Source organism: Erinaceus europaeus, chromosome 14, assembly GCF_950295315.1.
Source record: "Erinaceus europaeus chromosome 14, mEriEur2.1, whole genome shotgun sequence".
Lineage (NCBI taxonomy): Eukaryota > Metazoa > Chordata > Mammalia > Eulipotyphla > Erinaceidae > Erinaceus > Erinaceus europaeus.
Genome location: NC_080175.1, coordinates 5,117,063 through 5,133,342, shown reverse-complemented (window position 1 = coordinate 5,133,342; position 16,280 = coordinate 5,117,063). Strand labels below are relative to the sequence as shown.

The following is a 16,280-nucleotide window of genomic DNA, read 5'->3' as shown; positions in this document are numbered from 1 at the left end:
ATATATATATAGTTAGCTTTTAAACTAGTCTTGAGAAAGAGAGGGGGGAAGAAAGATTTGGGGAGACAGCATCAGTATCATGGTTCTTCAATAAATTTTTTCATGCCTGAGGCTCTGAGGTCTCAGGTTCAATTCCCAGCACCACCATCAGCCAGAACTGAGCGGGGCTCTGGTCTTGGGGTCTCTCTCTCTCTCTCTCTCATTAAAATGAATAAAAATTACAAAGCCGACCTTGCGCCCACCTGCCCACCGAAACCCCACCTGGCTGGGAGGAGCTCGCACGGAAGGGGCGTGGCCCTGCCCCCCAACCCAGGGAGGCTCCTCCAAACGTCCGGGGATGGGACTCCCCAGAGCCGGGAGCGTGTTGGGGTGCCAGAGCCGAGCCGTCGGTGTCCTGGTGCCGCTCCCGCACATCCCCGTGAGTGACGCCCGGGAGTGCACAGGCGGGCACCCCCTTTCCCGCTGCGGGGTGGGCGGGGAGGGGCGTTCGCTCTCCGCTTTCTCAGGACCGACAGCCAAGTCCGTGGACTCAGCGCCAGGGCTGCTTCCCTCTGGACTGCCCGGTGGGTGGGGAGCCCGCGCCTCCGTCTCCGTGGCCGCCCCTCGGCAGTGGACTTTGGAGGTTGGGGGCGCAAGATCGAAGCGCGCCAGGCAGCCTCGCTGCTGGTGTGCGGGGCCGTCTAGGGTGCGGGGGGCGAGGGGAGGGGCAGCTGCGAGCGCGGGTAACCCCGGGCTGACCCGCCCCGCCCCTGGCCCCTCCTGCTGGCCGGGCAGCAGGACGCGCTGCGCTGCAGCCAGTGCGCTCGGACCCGGGGCCGGCCGCTCTGCGTCCCCTGGCCTGCCGTGCTGGGAGCGCCCCCGAGCCGGAGCCGGAGCCGGAGCCGGAGCCGGAGCCGGAGCCGGAGCCGGAGCCGGAGCCGAAGCCTTTTGTGCTAAGCGGCGTGTCCTCATTTGCCGGCTAATTGCACTATATAAAGGCGCCGGCAGGCGAGCGACTCGGCCAGCCCGCAGCGCAGCGCCCAGACGGAGCCCGGCGCGGGGTGCGGGGGGGGGGCAGGGGGGTGTCCCCGCTGGCTACGCCCGGCCGCCTAATCCCATTTGCCGCCGTGCGCGCCCAATCGCCGAGCCCCCGCATTTAACTTGGATGACATTTTGATTTCATCATTAGCATCCGGCGCCGGCTGGACGCAGCCCGGAGTCGGGCACCGCCGGCCGCCGCCTCCCGGGGAGCCCCGGCCCCCCCCATGCCCGCCCGCCCGGCCGGCCGCCCGCCCCGCCCTCCCGCCGCGGGCCCCGCGCCTGGGCCGGCCCCCAACTCCGAGCCCCGCAGCCGAGCCCCGCACCTGCCCGGGCTCCCGGCCGCCGCCGCCTGAGCACCCGCACGCCCGCCGCCGGCAGCGCCCCGCCCGCCCGGGGCCCCAGCCGCGGGGACCATGCCCGAACCCGGTCCCGACACCCCTGCAGCCGCCAGCGCGCAGCCCCCGCCGCCGCCCGCGCCGCCCGCGCCTAAGGAATCCCCGTTCTCCATCAAGAACCTGCTCAACGGGGCCCACCCCCGGCCGCCCCCCAAGCCTCAGCCGCCCCCGCGGACGCTCTTCGCCCCGGCCTCGGTGGCGGCCGCCGCCGCCAAGGGGGCCCTGGAGGGCGCGGCGGGCTTCGCTCTGTCACCCGCGGGCGAGCTGGCCTTCCCCCGCTTTGACATCCCGGCGCAGAGGTTCGCGTTGCCCGCGCACTACCTGGAGCGCTCCCCGGCCTGGTGGTACCCCTACACGCTCACCCCCGCCGGCGCCCACCTGCCGCGGCCCGAAGGTACTTCCTCTCTGTAATCTCTCGCAGCCTGGCCGGTTCGTCCCCTTGGCCGCTGCCCTGGGACCCTGACACCCTGGCACCCCGGCACCCTGGCACCCAGCCTGTGAGCGGCCGGGAGCAGCTCCTGCACCCGCGTTCTGCCGCGCCGCCCCGGAGTCCAATCCCACTTGGTGAGAAAAAAAAAAAAAGTGGACTTGGAGCTCTGGCAGCGGTGCTGGCGGCTGGGGAGGGCGGGAGAGAGAAGCGAACAGGCGGCCGGGGCTGGGGGCGCAGCCGGAGATGGGGCTGCAGGCTGTCACCCGGTCCCCGAGCCGAGCCGAGCCGAGGGTCAGGACGGGATCCCGGCTCCAGGCTGGCCGGGAGAGGTGGTCCTGGGAAAGACCTGGGGACCTGGGGGCCTGGGGGACTTACGGGACTGGGAGTCTGGGGACCTGGGGGGGCTGGGGGGCTGGGGACCTGGGGGATTGGGGGTCTGGAAGACTGGGGACTTGGGGATCTGGGGATCTGGGAGCCTGGGAGTCTAGGGACTTGGGCAGCGCCGCCACCACCCAGTCCAGGGGCAGAGTGAAGCGGTCGAAACAGGGAGCTCAGCTCCAGGCGGGCCAGCAGGGGTGGTTCCGGGGCAAGTCGAAACCTGGGGGGCCTGGGAATCTGGGAGCCCGGGCCGGGGGTGGGCGCCAGGCCTCGCTAACGCTGTGTCCGTGTGTGCTGTCTGTCTGTCTTCCCCGCAGCCTCGGAGAAAGCCCTTCTGCGGGACTCCTCCCCGGCCTCGGGCACCGACCGCGACTCCCCAGAGCCGCTGCTCAAGCCCGACCCCGACCCCAAGGAGCTGGACTCCAAAAGCCCGGACGAGATAGTCCTGGAGGAGAGCGACTCGGAGGACGGGCGCAAGGAGGGCGAGGCGGCGGCGGCGGGCGCAGCAGGGGCTGGCGGCGGGGGCGCGGCGGGGGCGGCGGGCGCGGAGGACTGGAAGAAGGGCGCCGAGAGCCCCGACAAGAAGCCGGCCTGCCGCAAGAAGAAGACCCGCACGGTGTTCTCCCGCAGCCAGGTCTTCCAGCTCGAGTCCACCTTCGACATGAAGCGCTACCTGAGCAGCTCGGAGCGCGCCGGCCTGGCCGCCTCGCTGCACCTGACCGAGACGCAGGTCAAGATCTGGTTCCAGAACCGCCGCAACAAGTGGAAGCGGCAGCTGGCGGCCGAGCTGGAGGCGGCCAACCTGAGCCACGCCGCGGCTCAGCGCATCGTGAGGGTGCCGATCCTCTACCACGAGAACTCGCCTGCGGAGGGCGCGGCGGCCGCGGGGGCGCCGGTGCCGGTCAGCCAGCCGCTGCTCACCTTCCCGCACCCCGTCTACTACTCGCACCCCGTGGTGTCCTCCGTGCCGCTGCTGCGGCCCGTGTGAGGCCGCGCCATGGGGACAGATGGGGCGCCCCGGGCCCTCCTCCCAGCTCCACCGCACCCCACCCCAGGCCAGAGGAGACTGGACCCTGCCGAGGGCGCCCCGACGTGCAGCGGCCTTCGGGAAGCGGTGTGTGTGGGGGGGGGGGGGTTGGGGGGCGGCTGTCCCTTCCCCAAATCCATAACGTTTTGTAAGTATTTGCAATGCATTTTTTTTTTTTTGTGCAATTCGCCTCCCAGCCATCACAAACAACACCAACGGATTGGGGCGCTTCCCTCTGACTTTGGGTCTTGGTTTATGTCCAGAGCAGGAAAAACAAAGTAAAACACTCAAATTCTAGGGATTGAGTAGTGCTGTTGACAGCTTTGGTTAAAAAAAAAATTGTACAGGACAAGCCTCCGCCCCGGTTTGCATCGCGCTGTGGCTTTTCATTTGTGTGTGTGTGTGTGTGTGTGTGTTTTTTTTTTTCTAGAGGGAAAAAGCTGTAGTTTCATTGGGTTTTCTCTAGTGCTCTGTTTAGAAATGGAGACGGAGAAATGACACTGTTACGGTTATTTCTGCACTTCTGGGTGTAGTGTTTCCTCTGGACTCCCAACCAGCCGTTCTCCCCAATTTTCAGAATACACAGCAGCGCTTTTCTTAACCTCCGGGCTCAGGCCACTCTAGGAGAGAGGTCTGCTGCAAGTGATTCCTTTCTCCCTCCCTCTTTGTGACTGGGAAAAAAAAAAAAAAAAAGAGAGAGAGAAGACAGCCCCAGGCCAGAAGGCCCATCCCTGAGCCATCTTTACAGCCCGGCCTGTGTGAGATGCCTTACTGGTTAACCAGGCAGAGTCTCTTTGGAGTTTTTCATTTGTTTGGTACACTGTCATGGCTAGAATGAGTGCTACTTTATTCCTTTGTTTGGAGAAAGTGGTTTCAAGATTCTTTTGGGAAGAAAAAAACTATATTCTCCCTGTCTGTCTCTCTCTCTCTCTCTCTCTCTCTCCCTCCCTCCCTCCCTCCCTCCATCTCCAGCTTTTGGTTCTGAGGTGACTGTTATAGTTTGCCCTGTGCAATATTGTACAAAACTCCCAGAGAACCCTCTTCTCTCCCCACAGAGAGGAGAAGATATTTTCACTGTACAATCGCAGCCATTAGTTTAGGAGGAGAATGGGGATGGGGTGGGGGCAAGAGGGGGAGAGGACACCAGGCTGGCTAGCACCGCTCAGAGGGTAAGACAGGCATACCGGAGCGCTTTAAGTGAAGGACAATCAATTTAGGAGAATTTTTAACTTATTTGATAAATGTACAGATTTCTTGTAAAGTTCACCCTCAACTCTGCAGGGCTCCTTGGCCTTGCTGCTAAATCGGTTTTCTTTCTGACATCTACACCTGTTGTTTTGAGATAGTTTGTCTCCCCCTCCCCACACAATTCACTGGCCCCTTCCCCCACATCTCTACCCCTATTCCAGCCCTTTTTAAGAAAAAGAAAGGAAAAAAATATTGTTACACTTAATGTTGTTGTGAAAATGGAATTAATTAAAAAGAAAAGAAAAAAATCGAACCGTGTGGCCAGATTGTGTAACTTGGAGGATCCTGTTCCCCCGTCCCCCCCCCCCCCCATAGGTGCTTGGGGAATCTCTCTTCTGTTTCTGCCCGGCTCTCTGGCTGTCCCTAGCAGGGCTCGCAGCCCCTGCTAGCCACAGGCGCTGGGGACAGAGGTGGCTTTGTTCGGGACCGGGCCTGTTCTGTGTCCCAGTATCTTAACACGATTTGATGCGCAGAGGAAGGGCTGAGTAGGGAGGCTTATCTCGTTTGGGAAATTGAGGGAAGCTGCGGTCAGCCTCGCCTGGCTGGTCTCCAGTCATTACTTGGAGAGCGTCGGGCAGGACACCTTTCCCACTGACACCCAGTTCTGTGGGCTCTCGCTCCCCCCCCCCGGGGGGGGTGAGGAGAGAAGAAGGGAATGGACCTAGAAATCAAACCAGAGCGCCATCACCCTGTCTGGCTGGAGAGCTGAGAAGGCACCTCAGGCAGTTGGCCCCCCTGGGCACTGGTTCAGGCGGCTCTGGTGTGGGTGCCACGCCAGAGCACCAAGGAAGCCACCAGACGACCTGTTCTTCCCCACCCAGGGGAGACCCCAACTGTTCAAGGGACACTTTTCTGGATACCGTCCAACACACACACCCTTCCCATGGGGTAGATGCTGGTTATTGCCACCCGCCCAGTGGGAGCCCAGCGTGTGGGGCCATTAGCTCAATTCCTGGCAGAACGAAGCTGGGGAACCAGAAGGGGGAGATGAGAAAGCGCGCGGGGGGGGGGGGGGTATCACCACTGGAGATGCCTCCCATCCCCTCGCCCAGGGAAGGTTCCACTGGTCACCCACCCACTCACTTTGGACGGGAACCTGCCACCCCCACAGCTGGATGTGCAGTATTTATGGCAAATTTTCAACCCAGACGTCAGGGAAGCTAGATCTCCCTTCATCTCCCACCCCTGGCTTGGGGCAGAAACGAGGGTATGTGTCACACATGGAAAAAAAATAAACAGAAATCCCAGGTCCAAATATGTTGCTGTGTGTGTCCCCTGCAAACAGTGCGATGCCTTTGTTGGCATTACCAACTGCGGGACGGGCCAATAACAGCTCATTAAAAATCCTGTTGCAACAGCAAACACGCCCTGGGGTTTTACAGCCAGGTACATGATGTTATCAAACTCGGAGGAAAGACTTCTTTATTTGTACTTGCGTTCTAGAAAGAGGGGGAAAAATGGTTCTCGACTGACCCGGTCTTTACAAAATCGAGACTTGACTGGTTCGCTGTTCCATACAGTTCACCCTTCTTCTAGGCTTCTCAAGGCCACTGTTTCCCTGCCTCTTTGGGGTGGTGTGGGTGGGGGGTGGGCAGGGGAGCCCCCCCCAGAGCCAGGGGGCGGGGACGGGCGAGGCTCCACTCCTGAAAGCGGAGCCTTCAGGAGTGGGAAGTGCTTGCTGCCCTCCAGTTGGGTGAGAGTTGTGAGGTTTCCCAGGGACCCAAAAGACCTCGGATTCTGGGGACTCCCAGGGTGCAATGCTGCGTGGGTTCCATCTCTGAGCCTTTGTCCAAGGAGCTAAGAAAGCCCGTGGCAGAGTTTCACCCGTAGGCTTGCTTTCCGGAGTCAGCCTCCATCCCCTGGATGCCCCCACCCTGGGTTCCCCGCTGCCTCCACCTGGCTGCCGGAGGCTGCGGGAACCACTCAGGGGAGGAAGGGACCAGGGAGGGAGGGAGAGAGAGAGAGAGAGAGAGAGAGAGAGAGAGGAACCAGAGCTTCCTCAGCGATGCACACCGTGGGGAGAAAGGGCCAGGCAGCCCCTCTACATCAAGGACACCCCTTTTTTATACTGTCATTTTCCCTCCTTTTAGGCGGTGGGATCCATCCTTATCTTCCGCTGTGCGGCATTCAAAATCTGTGCGGGCGACAGACCTCCAGGCAGCACCAGTGACACAGAATTCTGGGCTGCGTCCTCTCCGCTTCGTCCAAATAGGGACAGGCACACACAGCACCCACACTCCCACACACCCCCCTCCTGCTTGCCACCTCATCCCATTTGTGTCTAGCCTTCTGCCGTGGGGTGACCCTGGACCACCCGGCCTTCTTCTCCCACCCCGGGGTACAAAGAGTGAGTGCCACCTCTGCCTCTGCAGCCCGGCATCTGTAGAGATGCCTCTGGTCCTCTCTCCACCTACCAGCCCACACCCTGCTTCAGACCCCGGTTCGGACCCCGGTTCTCCCAGGGCCTCAGGCACAGAACTTGCCCGGTGGTTTAGTGCCCACCGGGAGCACCCCTGGGAGCCCGCTGGGAGCCCGCCGAGCCCGCGCCAGCTGTTTCTGTTGGCAACACAGTTGTATTTCTTTTATTTGGTAGTAAATAGAGCGGGTGTATCTACAGCAAACAGCAGCAGGGAAGATATAAAGGGGCCCCCAGCATTCCCTGCTGCCCGGGCACCCGCTGGCTGGGCAGGCTGCGGCCACCTGCCCCGGCACAGCGCCCCCCTGGCCGGGCACTGGGAGGGCAGCGCAGGGCACCAGGAGGAGGCTGGCAGGTTGGTGTTGCTTCCTCTTCCTAGGTGGGGGCCTCGGGCGGTGGGGGCCAGGAGGAGGGCTGCGCAGAGGGGTGCTTCAGGACCTTGGGGGAGACCTGACATTTGAGGTGCCCCAGGCCTAGGTTCCAGCGCTTCCACTCCCGCCCTCTGATTTCCTGATTCCCCCCCCACACACACACACACCTCCAAGGCTCTGTTACCCCACTTCCCAAGGCCACACCCCCCACCCCATGCAAGGAGCCTTTTCCCATCAATGACTCACACTTTGCTCCTAAAGCAGTTGCTGGGTCATGGTGCTGGGGGGTTTGGGCCAGGGTCAAAGAAGCATAAGTCCCACTGGGGGGGGGGGTTGTTTCAAACCACAGCCTGGTGGGAAAAGGAGGCATCACCTCCTGCAGAGAGGATTCAGGGCTGCCCACCCTCTGTCTATTCTCCCAGGTTTTGGGGGTGCCAGCTCCCCAAAGTAGTGGGTTTTCAGAAGCCAGCGAGGCCAGGCGCCCATCTGAGCCCACCAGGCCGATGGCGACCTTTTGACCTTCTGGGGAGACAAGGCAGTCTGTACTCTAAAGCCCACTTGGCGACACAGACCTGGCTTTGGGGCTATTTGGGTGACACTTACTCTGGGAAGTATCCCTGACCTGGAAGTTCTCCAGAAGTGTATGGAGGTGGACAACGGAATCAGGTCTCAGTGGACTGCACAGCCCTGGTCCCACCTGGGTCCGTCTGTCTGCCTGGATTCCGTGTGTCCTTCTTTCTCCAGGAGCTGGAGGACTTTAGGCAGTTTCTGAGACTCCAGACCCCAGCACTCCCCAAGGGCTCCCACTCAGCCGGGGATTGTTTTTGGCTGCTGTGTTTGCTGTCAGTGCCCGTCCTGATCCAGACTGTCCCAGATCTGGGTTGACAAGGATCCAAGAGGAGCCCTTTCTGGTTTCAGTGGATGGAGAAGCCAGAATGGAGGGAACCAGTGAGAGCATCCTTAGCCCGGGCTTGGAGGTGGTGTCACCTGCTGGGTCTCACCCAGCCCTTGGGTCTTAAAGGAATAGAGAGAATCCCCTTCTCCCAGGGCTTGGCTTCTCAGTCCAACCACCCCCACCCTGACCCCCTCCCCCCGTGATGGAGTACATGTATCAGATTTTCATCAAAGTTCTATTAAGTGAAACATAGGTTTCAGGGCACCCTTTGATTGAAACAGTTTAAATTTTAATTGTGTTTTTAATTTGACATATAGTTGCAGAAAGGAATGACAGTGCCTGGCCAAGGGGCGGTCGATTTTCTTAATTTCTCCCAGAGGAATTGATGAGTCTATCAGGCCACTAGATTGGAAACCCATTAAAGCTCTCTGGTTAGGCTGTTAATTGGAACTTGATGGATGTGGGGGGGGGGGTGTCGGGCCTCGCCTATGCTGATCCAATCTTCATGACTTTCTGTTTTCCAATAAATTACACAATTCATTTTCCAGCCGCAGATCACATAAATTGTACACCTCTGGGGCTCTCTTTTTCAAAGGGGAGCCCTTTTCCCCAAAAGCCTATTGCGAGATGTCATTTACACCAAAGAACGAACAGCAGAGGCCCTTGAATGAAAATCGAAACATAATCAACGTTTATACTTAGAAAATTTATTGAGATCATTTTCTCTGGTATTTCCTTATTTTAAAGTTTGGACGCGCCATATATCATAATCCACTGGCGGAGGGGGGAGGGGGAGCCAGGCTGTGTTTAATATTTATCGAAGCTTGATTCCAAGATCAAACTTGTTTATGACTTCATCTGTCATTTTGGAGGGAGCCTTCTTCCACTATTACCCGGCCCAGCCTGCCTATTTCCCAACTGCCGCAGCGCACAGGATCAATTCTTATTAGGTTCCTCAGCAAGCTTGCTCTGGGCCGCTTTAATATGGAGCAGGGCCAGATTCTCCGGCTGAAACTTCAAGCGTCCTTTTAGTCTCTCCAAGTTTCTCATGCCTGGCTGGGAACTGGACTTGGTTAGGCCCAATGGGGGGTGGGGTGGAGAGGCGGATGGAGGGTGAGGGACAGGAGGACTCCCCAACTCCAGGAGGGGTGCCCTGGGGTGGCTCCCTGGAGCAGCAGGAAGGGGCAAAGCCCTAGGGAGCGGGGAGGGTGTCATGGGAGAAGAGGTTGGCACTGGAGATGGGGGTGCAGGGGCGGAGGAGTCCCGGAGGCTTTCGGTGGGAGCGCAGCGAGTGGCCCTGTGGGGAGGGGTGTGTTTGCACCTGCTCGAGGTCCTGGAGGGAATCTCTGGGCCTGAGCTCTCTGTGGCATCTCAGGGGATCCCAAAGAGATAGTGGGAAGCTGGTGTCGTGGTCTTCCGGAGACCTCTGCTGTGTGTATGTCATGGGTGATTGGGGGGAGTGGACCCCTGGACACCCGAGGAGCCTGGTGAGGAGCGGGAGAGCTATTTCGAGTGACCAGGGGATCCCCGTTTGTTTGCACCCAACACCCAGTAGATCATTGGGGAGAGAGACACACACACGGAAAGAGAGGGGGAGAGAGAGAGAGAAAGAGGGGGAGAGAGAGACACTAGTGAGAGCTTAATGAATGTTAGTGCGTTTGTGTACTCGCGAGTGCACGGGACATGTGCGCGCCCCTGTAGGTGTGTGGGACTCTCTCAGAACAAGCTTGTGCACAGCACAGTTTCCTGTACAGCAGGGGAGGTGTAGGGGGCAGTCCTTTGGACTCCCCAAAGTAGCCAGAACGTGAGGTAGGGCAGAAGGTGGTGCAGCCACGAGGTTGCCGGGTTTTCTGGCTGAGTCTCAAGTCTTAAGTCCGGCTGCAGTCCCCTCTCCCAGTCCACTCAGTGCCCTTAGATCTGGGAGCTTCCTCAAGAGGTCACGCCGGCCACCTCCCTTGGTTACTGGCCAGGCAGAGACCGACAGCTCTGCCTTGGACCCCAACCATGCACCCCCCCCCCCCAACACACACCCCAGAGCTGGGACTCCAGGCCAAAGCTTTCTCTATTCTCAGGCCACTTTCTGGATGCTGGTTTGGGTAGTGGAACAATCCCGATTTTCCATCATGTTTGCTTTCTACTACTTTCTATTCCCCTTTCTTTATTTTTATTTTGGTGAGAGAGGGAGGGGGGGAGACAGACACTACCTTGGGCTGATGGTACTGCTGGGGTTTGAACTTGGGATCTTGGAGCCTCAGGCAGGAAAGTCATATGCAGAACCATGATGCTGTCTCCCCAGCCCACTTACTTTCTATTTCTCTTTCTGTATTTAAGATTTCTTTTGTTTATTTGGGTTAGATGGGTGGACAGAGAGACAGTGAAGCCAGAGGAGGACCCTAGGGTCCAGGGGCTGAGGACAGAAGCCAGGCCCTCAGACCTGCAAATCCAGAGCTCTACCTCTGTGCTGCCTCCCGGACTAATGGTTTCGATTTCTTCCTTGATTCCAAATCTCCTTCTTCTCCTCACTTTGCCCTCCTGCACATTGGGGATAAATAGCGAACCACAGACTCTCTGGAGCTTAAAGTGCAGAATTATGGGATACTTGCTGGCAGCGTGTCCTGGGCTGTGTAAGTAGGGTTTAAGCCACCCCCACCCTCAGTTCTGGTTCTTCCTGGGGAAGGGGCGTTGCTGGCCGGCTGGGCCCACCTTCTGCAGGGCTGGGAAGTAGCCTCCACTGGGGTGCTTCCAGCAGGTGGAGAGGCTGCAGGCGGGCTTGGGTGGGTGGGTGGGGGGGCTGGAGTTTCTCTCCAGGAACGCTCCACGGCGCACAGGACCGGCTGCCATGGTGGCCCAGGAGTCCGCACAGCCGATACACAAATGGTATTTCAGCGCCGGGTCCTTCCGGGTTAATGAGCTGACACCATGATTAAAGCTGACCATTTGTAATGTGTGTCGACCCCGCTGCCGAGCCCCGGAGAGGTTAATGCGGTGATGGCAGCCGGCACCTGCCCCTCGAGGCCTCCAGGGCCGGGCCGCGCCGCCCCTGCCCCGGTCCGGTCGCCAGTCCCTGCCTGCCCCGGCTGTGCCATCGCCTCCTAATCAATTAGCCCATTAAGGAGCCCTTGGAGGAGTTAAGCAGAAGAGGAAGTTCTGCAGGCCACCGGGCGGTGGTCTTAATGCCGGGCTAGTCATCTGCTGGGGACCTCTGGAGCAAGCACCGTTGCTGGGAACCCCTCGCCCTGGGCTCCAAGGAGGGGATGCCCCCTGGGACTGGACGCCTGGCCTCTGGGTCCAGCTGGCGCCAGGTCCCTGACCCAGCAGGTGGGCTTAACCCAGGGGCCTGGAAGAAGCCTGGATGGATGCCAGTGCCCCCCACCCAAGCATTTTGCTGGGGCAGGAGGACTCCAGATCAAGGGACAGCTTGTTGAGGCAACACAGGGGCGAGAGCCAGGGCTGAAGGGAGACCGGTGGCCCTCGCACCCTTGCAGACCCTGGGACCCAGTGCTGGACCTCGAGCAGCCCCTTCGAGCCAGGCTGGGCTCCTTCAGTTTGGAGAAAGGAAACATTTAGACTCAGGACATTTACACCATTTGGGACAATTTCCCCCAATTCTGTTCCTAAAACCTTGGCCCCATCCCTACTTGTCCCCTATCTCAAGTCTCAGTCCCCAAACACCAACTCAGGAGCCAGAGAGTTGACTATTTCACAAAGGTGTACCCCTACACACACACACACACACACACACACACACACACACACACACACACACACCACACCGTAGATGAGCTCTTGGCACCTTGGCAAGTCTAGACTCTGGGGTGCTTGTGCAAGCCTACCTAAGGCAAACCTTAAAACTGGGACAAGTTCAGCTCTGTCAGAGAGACCCTGTTTGGGAGCCAGTTTGCCTAAATTCACCTAGGGCTGTGCTGGGAATGGAATCAGGAAGCCTGTAAAAAGAGATCTAGGCGGCTGGAGAGACAGCATGATGGTTCTGCAAAAGACTCTCCAGCCTGAAGCTCTGAGGACCCAGGTTCAATTCTCCGCACCACCATCAGCCAGAGCTGAGCAGGGTTCCGATCTTTCTGGTCTCTCTCTCTCCCTCCCTCCCTCCCTTTCTCTCAATCTCTCTCTCACTAACGAAAATTATATGTGTGTGTGTGTGTGTGTGTGTGTGTGTGTGTGTGTATTATTTATTTTTTAGAGAAAGACTAAGATTTGGGCACCAGCAGAGTAACTCACTGGGGTGGTGGGAGACTCACGTTCTAGATAGGCCTCCAGGTCATTGAAGGAAGCTTCCTGCCCTGGTGTTGTAGCCTTTCTCTCTAGCTCTCTCTATCTGGAAAAATCTAGAGCAGTAATACTCCAGAAATGACCAAAACACAATAAATAAGCAAGCAAACTAAATAGATGTAGGGTTCACTCCACCCCCACCCTGGGGGGATCAAGCAGCCCCTCTGGGTCTCAGACTGGAATGGGGGGTCTGCTCCCTATCCTCCAGCTCCCCCCCCCTTCTCTCTCTCTCTCCATACACAAAGCCTGCAGTGGGTGCAATGGTCTGGACGGTGGTGGGGGGTGTCAACCCTGTTTGCCCTCCCCCGGGGACCAGAGGGGTGTTCTGTTGGGTGAGGGTGGTCGAGGGCCCAGACGGTCCCCTGAGAGAGGGGTCTCCGGGGGGACCCCCACCATTCCCTCCTCTCCGGGGACTGGGGTCCTTTGTAGCCGCAGAGGCCGGGGCCAGGCTGGTCCATCTCTGTCCGGTCCGCCCCGGGTCTGGGCGCAGCAGTGACCGGGGGTCTGGGGGCGCACCGGGGCGCACCGGAGCTGCGCGACCCGCCGGGGCGGTTTGAAATTTTCCGGGGCGGCTCGGTGGCGCTGCGATTGGCCGCGTCCCCCCACCTCTATGCAAATGAGGCCGCCGCCGCCGAGCCCGGAGCCGGGAGCCCGGAGCCCCGAGCCCGCAGCCGGGAGGAACGCGCGGGGCTGGGCGCCGCACCCCGGCCTGGCGGGCAACCACCCCCGCGCCGCGGCCACGGCCCGCGTGTCCCGCACCCAGGGGCGCCCAGCCGGCCGGTCGCCCCCTCCCCCACGCCCCCTGCCCCTCCCGCCCGCGCCACAGAGCAGCCGGCGCTGCTGGCTCTAAAGGGACTTCTTGCCTCCCTCCGACTCTTATGAACCCAGGATGGGCAGCAAGGAAGATGCGGGGAAGGGGTGCCCGGCGGCCGGCGGCGTGTCCAGTTTCACCATCCAGTCCATCCTGGGCGGGGGGCCCTCCGAGGCACCGCGGGAGCCCCCCGGCTGGCCGGCCCGAAAGCGCAGCCTGTCGGTGTCCTCGGAGGAGGAGGAGCTGGACGACGGCTGGAAGGCGCCCGCCTGCTTCTGCCCGGACCCGCACGGCGCCCAGGACGCGGGGCCCCCGCACCGGCCCCCGCTTCCCTTTCCTTGCCTGGGTAAGGACCACCGCGCACCCCTGGGCCGGGAGGGCACCTTGCGCCGCCGCCAGCGCCCCTGACCAGTGGGGGGCTCCCTGGGGCGGCCTGTTGGGGGGGGGCGCCCGGGGAGGCGGGACGCGGGGCTGGGGAAGGGCGCCCGGGAAGAGGGTCGGTCCTTTTGCGCACGCAGGTGATACTTTTCCAAGAGAGGTCTGGAGGTCCGGGCCTGAGTCTTCCTCTCTTCCTCTGCAGCCAGCTCCTTCCTCTCCGTCTCTCTCTCTCTCTCTCTTTCTCTCTCTCTCTCTCTGCTTCACAATGGTGCCCTTCAGCCCTACTTCCTCCTTACACAACCAGACAACAGGAATCCACTAAGGGAGCCCTTAGTCCTTAAGCAGAGATTTCCCAACAAACCCCTGTAAAAAAAAAAAAAAAAACGAGGCCACGGGGCTGAGCTTTGGGAAAAGCCCCTCCAAGTCAGGATAACAAGGCAAACCCCCTTTTAAGTGCTGCTGTTGAAGACCCCTCATCCAGACCTCCTCTCCCTGATGCCACCTGTCCCTTCCTGAAGCTGGGGTCACCAGCCCCTCCCCCAAATTTAGCCGGGTTCCTCTCCTATTGCTTTATTTTAAAAATATTTTATTTCTATTATTTTAATGAAAGGTAAGACTGAGGGAAAGACACAGAGACAAACACCAGAGCCCTGCTCAGCTCTGGCTGATGGTGGTGCTGGGGATTGATCCCGCGGGAGCCTGGAGCTTCAGACATGAAAGTCTCTTTGCAGAACCATCAGGCTGTCTCCCCAGCCCTGGGTTTGCCTTTTCGAGGCCCAGCCTGTTGCCTGTTTGAGACAGGGAGACGGGAAGGGCTCGGGAGTCCAAGAAGGGGACCCCCTGGTTGGGGAGGGGAAGCTGGGGCTCCTAACTGGGGTTCCCCATCTCCACGGCCTTCCTGTGCGATCTCTCCCTCACCCCCAACCAGGGACCCACAAGGGCAGCGCGGGTACCGGCCCCACCAGCGCGGAGCGCCCGCCGTTCCTGTCTGCGGCGCACCCGGACTTTAAGGAGGAGAAGGAGAGACTCCTGCCCGCCGCAGGCTCGCCGTCGTCGCCGGGCCACGAGAGGCCGAGGGAAGGGGGCTCCGAGCGCCAGGCGGCCGCCGCCAAGAAGAAGACCCGCACGGTGTTCTCCCGCAGCCAAGTGTACCAGCTCGAGTCCACCTTCGACATGAAGCGCTACCTGAGCAGCTCGGAGCGCGCCTGCCTGGCCTCCAGCCTGCAGCTCACCGAGACGCAGGTCAAGACTTGGTTCCAGAACCGCCGCAACAAGTGGAAGCGGCAGCTGTCGGCCGAGCTGGAGGCGGCCAACATGGCCCACGCGTCGGCGCAGACTCTGGTGGGGCTGCCGCTGATGTTCCGGGACAGCTCGCTGCTGCGGGTGCCCGTGCCCCGGCCGCTGGCCTTCCCCGCGCCGCTGTACTACCCGGGCGGCGGCCTGTCGGCGCTGCCTCTCTACAACCTGTACAGCAAGCTGGACTACTGAGCCCGCCCTGCGGATTCGCCTCCGTGACTCGCTGACCCGTGGGCCTGCTCTTTTCTATTTTAAATCGTTTTCGGCTTATTTATTGGTCTTCTTCCAACCGGATCGTCTGCTTGCCTCCCCCCGAACAAACCACATGGGCTCTGGGAACTTTATTTTATTTCATTTTATTTTTTCAGGGTTGGCAGGGGGGAAACAAGAGTTTGGACCAGTTAGACTTGGATCTCGGTGGGGGAGGAAACACACACACATGCACAGCCCTCCCTCCCCCCACTCGCTCTCCGTTCCCTCTAGCCCAGAGGGTGCTTTGGGGGTGCGGTGAAACGGGTCAGATTTCAGATCTGTAAATATTTTTAAATAGAGGAAATAATAATAATAATAATAATAATAATAATAATAAAAATAAAACGTTTTAAGCAGCGTTGCTAGCTTTCATGGGATGGGTGGTGCAGAGTTAGCCACTTACAAGATTATTTACTGTTTTTGCTTTTTTTCCCCCTGGTGGAACTGGCTGGTCCCACATGGAGGCTAGGGTCAGAGTCCAGGTCTGGGCACCAGTCCGGAGGCACCTGAGTGGGTGCCACTCTCTGGTTCACTCCCAAATTCCTGATCTGGGAGCCAGCAGAGGCTCCCCTCTCTGCCCTCCAGGCCCACCCTGGTGGGAATCCAGCTCTGAGACCACTGTGAGAGAGACAAAGGCAGGGAGCCAGGCCTCGCTGCTGGAACAAGCATTTGCCTCTCCTAAAGCCCAGAAGGACACACAGGCTAGACTCTGTGTGACATGCTTCCACCTGTGACTGGCACAAAGCTGCCTTCCTCAGTGGGGAGCCACTTGTCCCACTCCCCTAGCTGCTGGTGCCCCCCCCCCCCCACCCTGCGCTCTGCTACCCAGAGGGTGGCCAGCACCCTTGTGCATCCTGCGAGGTGCAGGAACCCGGCTGGGAAAGGCAGCACTTCGGCTGAGCAGGGTTCTGAGTCAGAGATGAGGCTGGCAGTGCGCAGCCTAGAGCAGACTTGCGAGGTCCTGCTCCTGCCTCTCACTGTTCACCCTTTGCATAGCGTGTGGCTCAGTGACCAGAGTGTAATTGTTGGGGCTAGAGGCGACCCTGGTGCATGTTCTGTGCCCCCCCCCCCCACAC

General features: G+C 60.0%; 2 protein-coding genes across 2 annotated transcripts; both read left to right on the top strand.

Moving 5' to 3' along the window:
- The first annotated feature begins 1,412 nt into the window (after positions 1-1,412).
- Positions 1,413-4,787, top strand: HMX3 (H6 family homeobox 3). The gene is made up of 2 exons (XM_007519682.2): positions 1,413-1,809; positions 2,541-4,787. The coding sequence occupies exons 1-2, from the start codon at positions 1,434-1,436 to the stop codon at positions 3,209-3,211; spliced, it is 1,047 nt and encodes a 348-aa protein (XP_007519744.2). The 5' UTR covers positions 1,413-1,433; the 3' UTR covers positions 3,212-4,787.
- Positions 4,788-7,187: 2,400 nt separating this feature from the next.
- On the top strand, positions 7,188-15,385 carry HMX2 (H6 family homeobox 2). The gene is made up of 3 exons (XM_007519664.3): positions 7,188-7,269; positions 13,356-13,624; positions 14,585-15,385. The coding sequence occupies exons 2-3, from the start codon at positions 13,357-13,359 to the stop codon at positions 15,142-15,144; spliced, it is 828 nt and encodes a 275-aa protein (XP_007519726.1). The 5' UTR covers positions 7,188-7,269; position 13,356; the 3' UTR covers positions 15,145-15,385.
- The last annotated feature ends 895 nt before the right edge of the window (positions 15,386-16,280 follow it).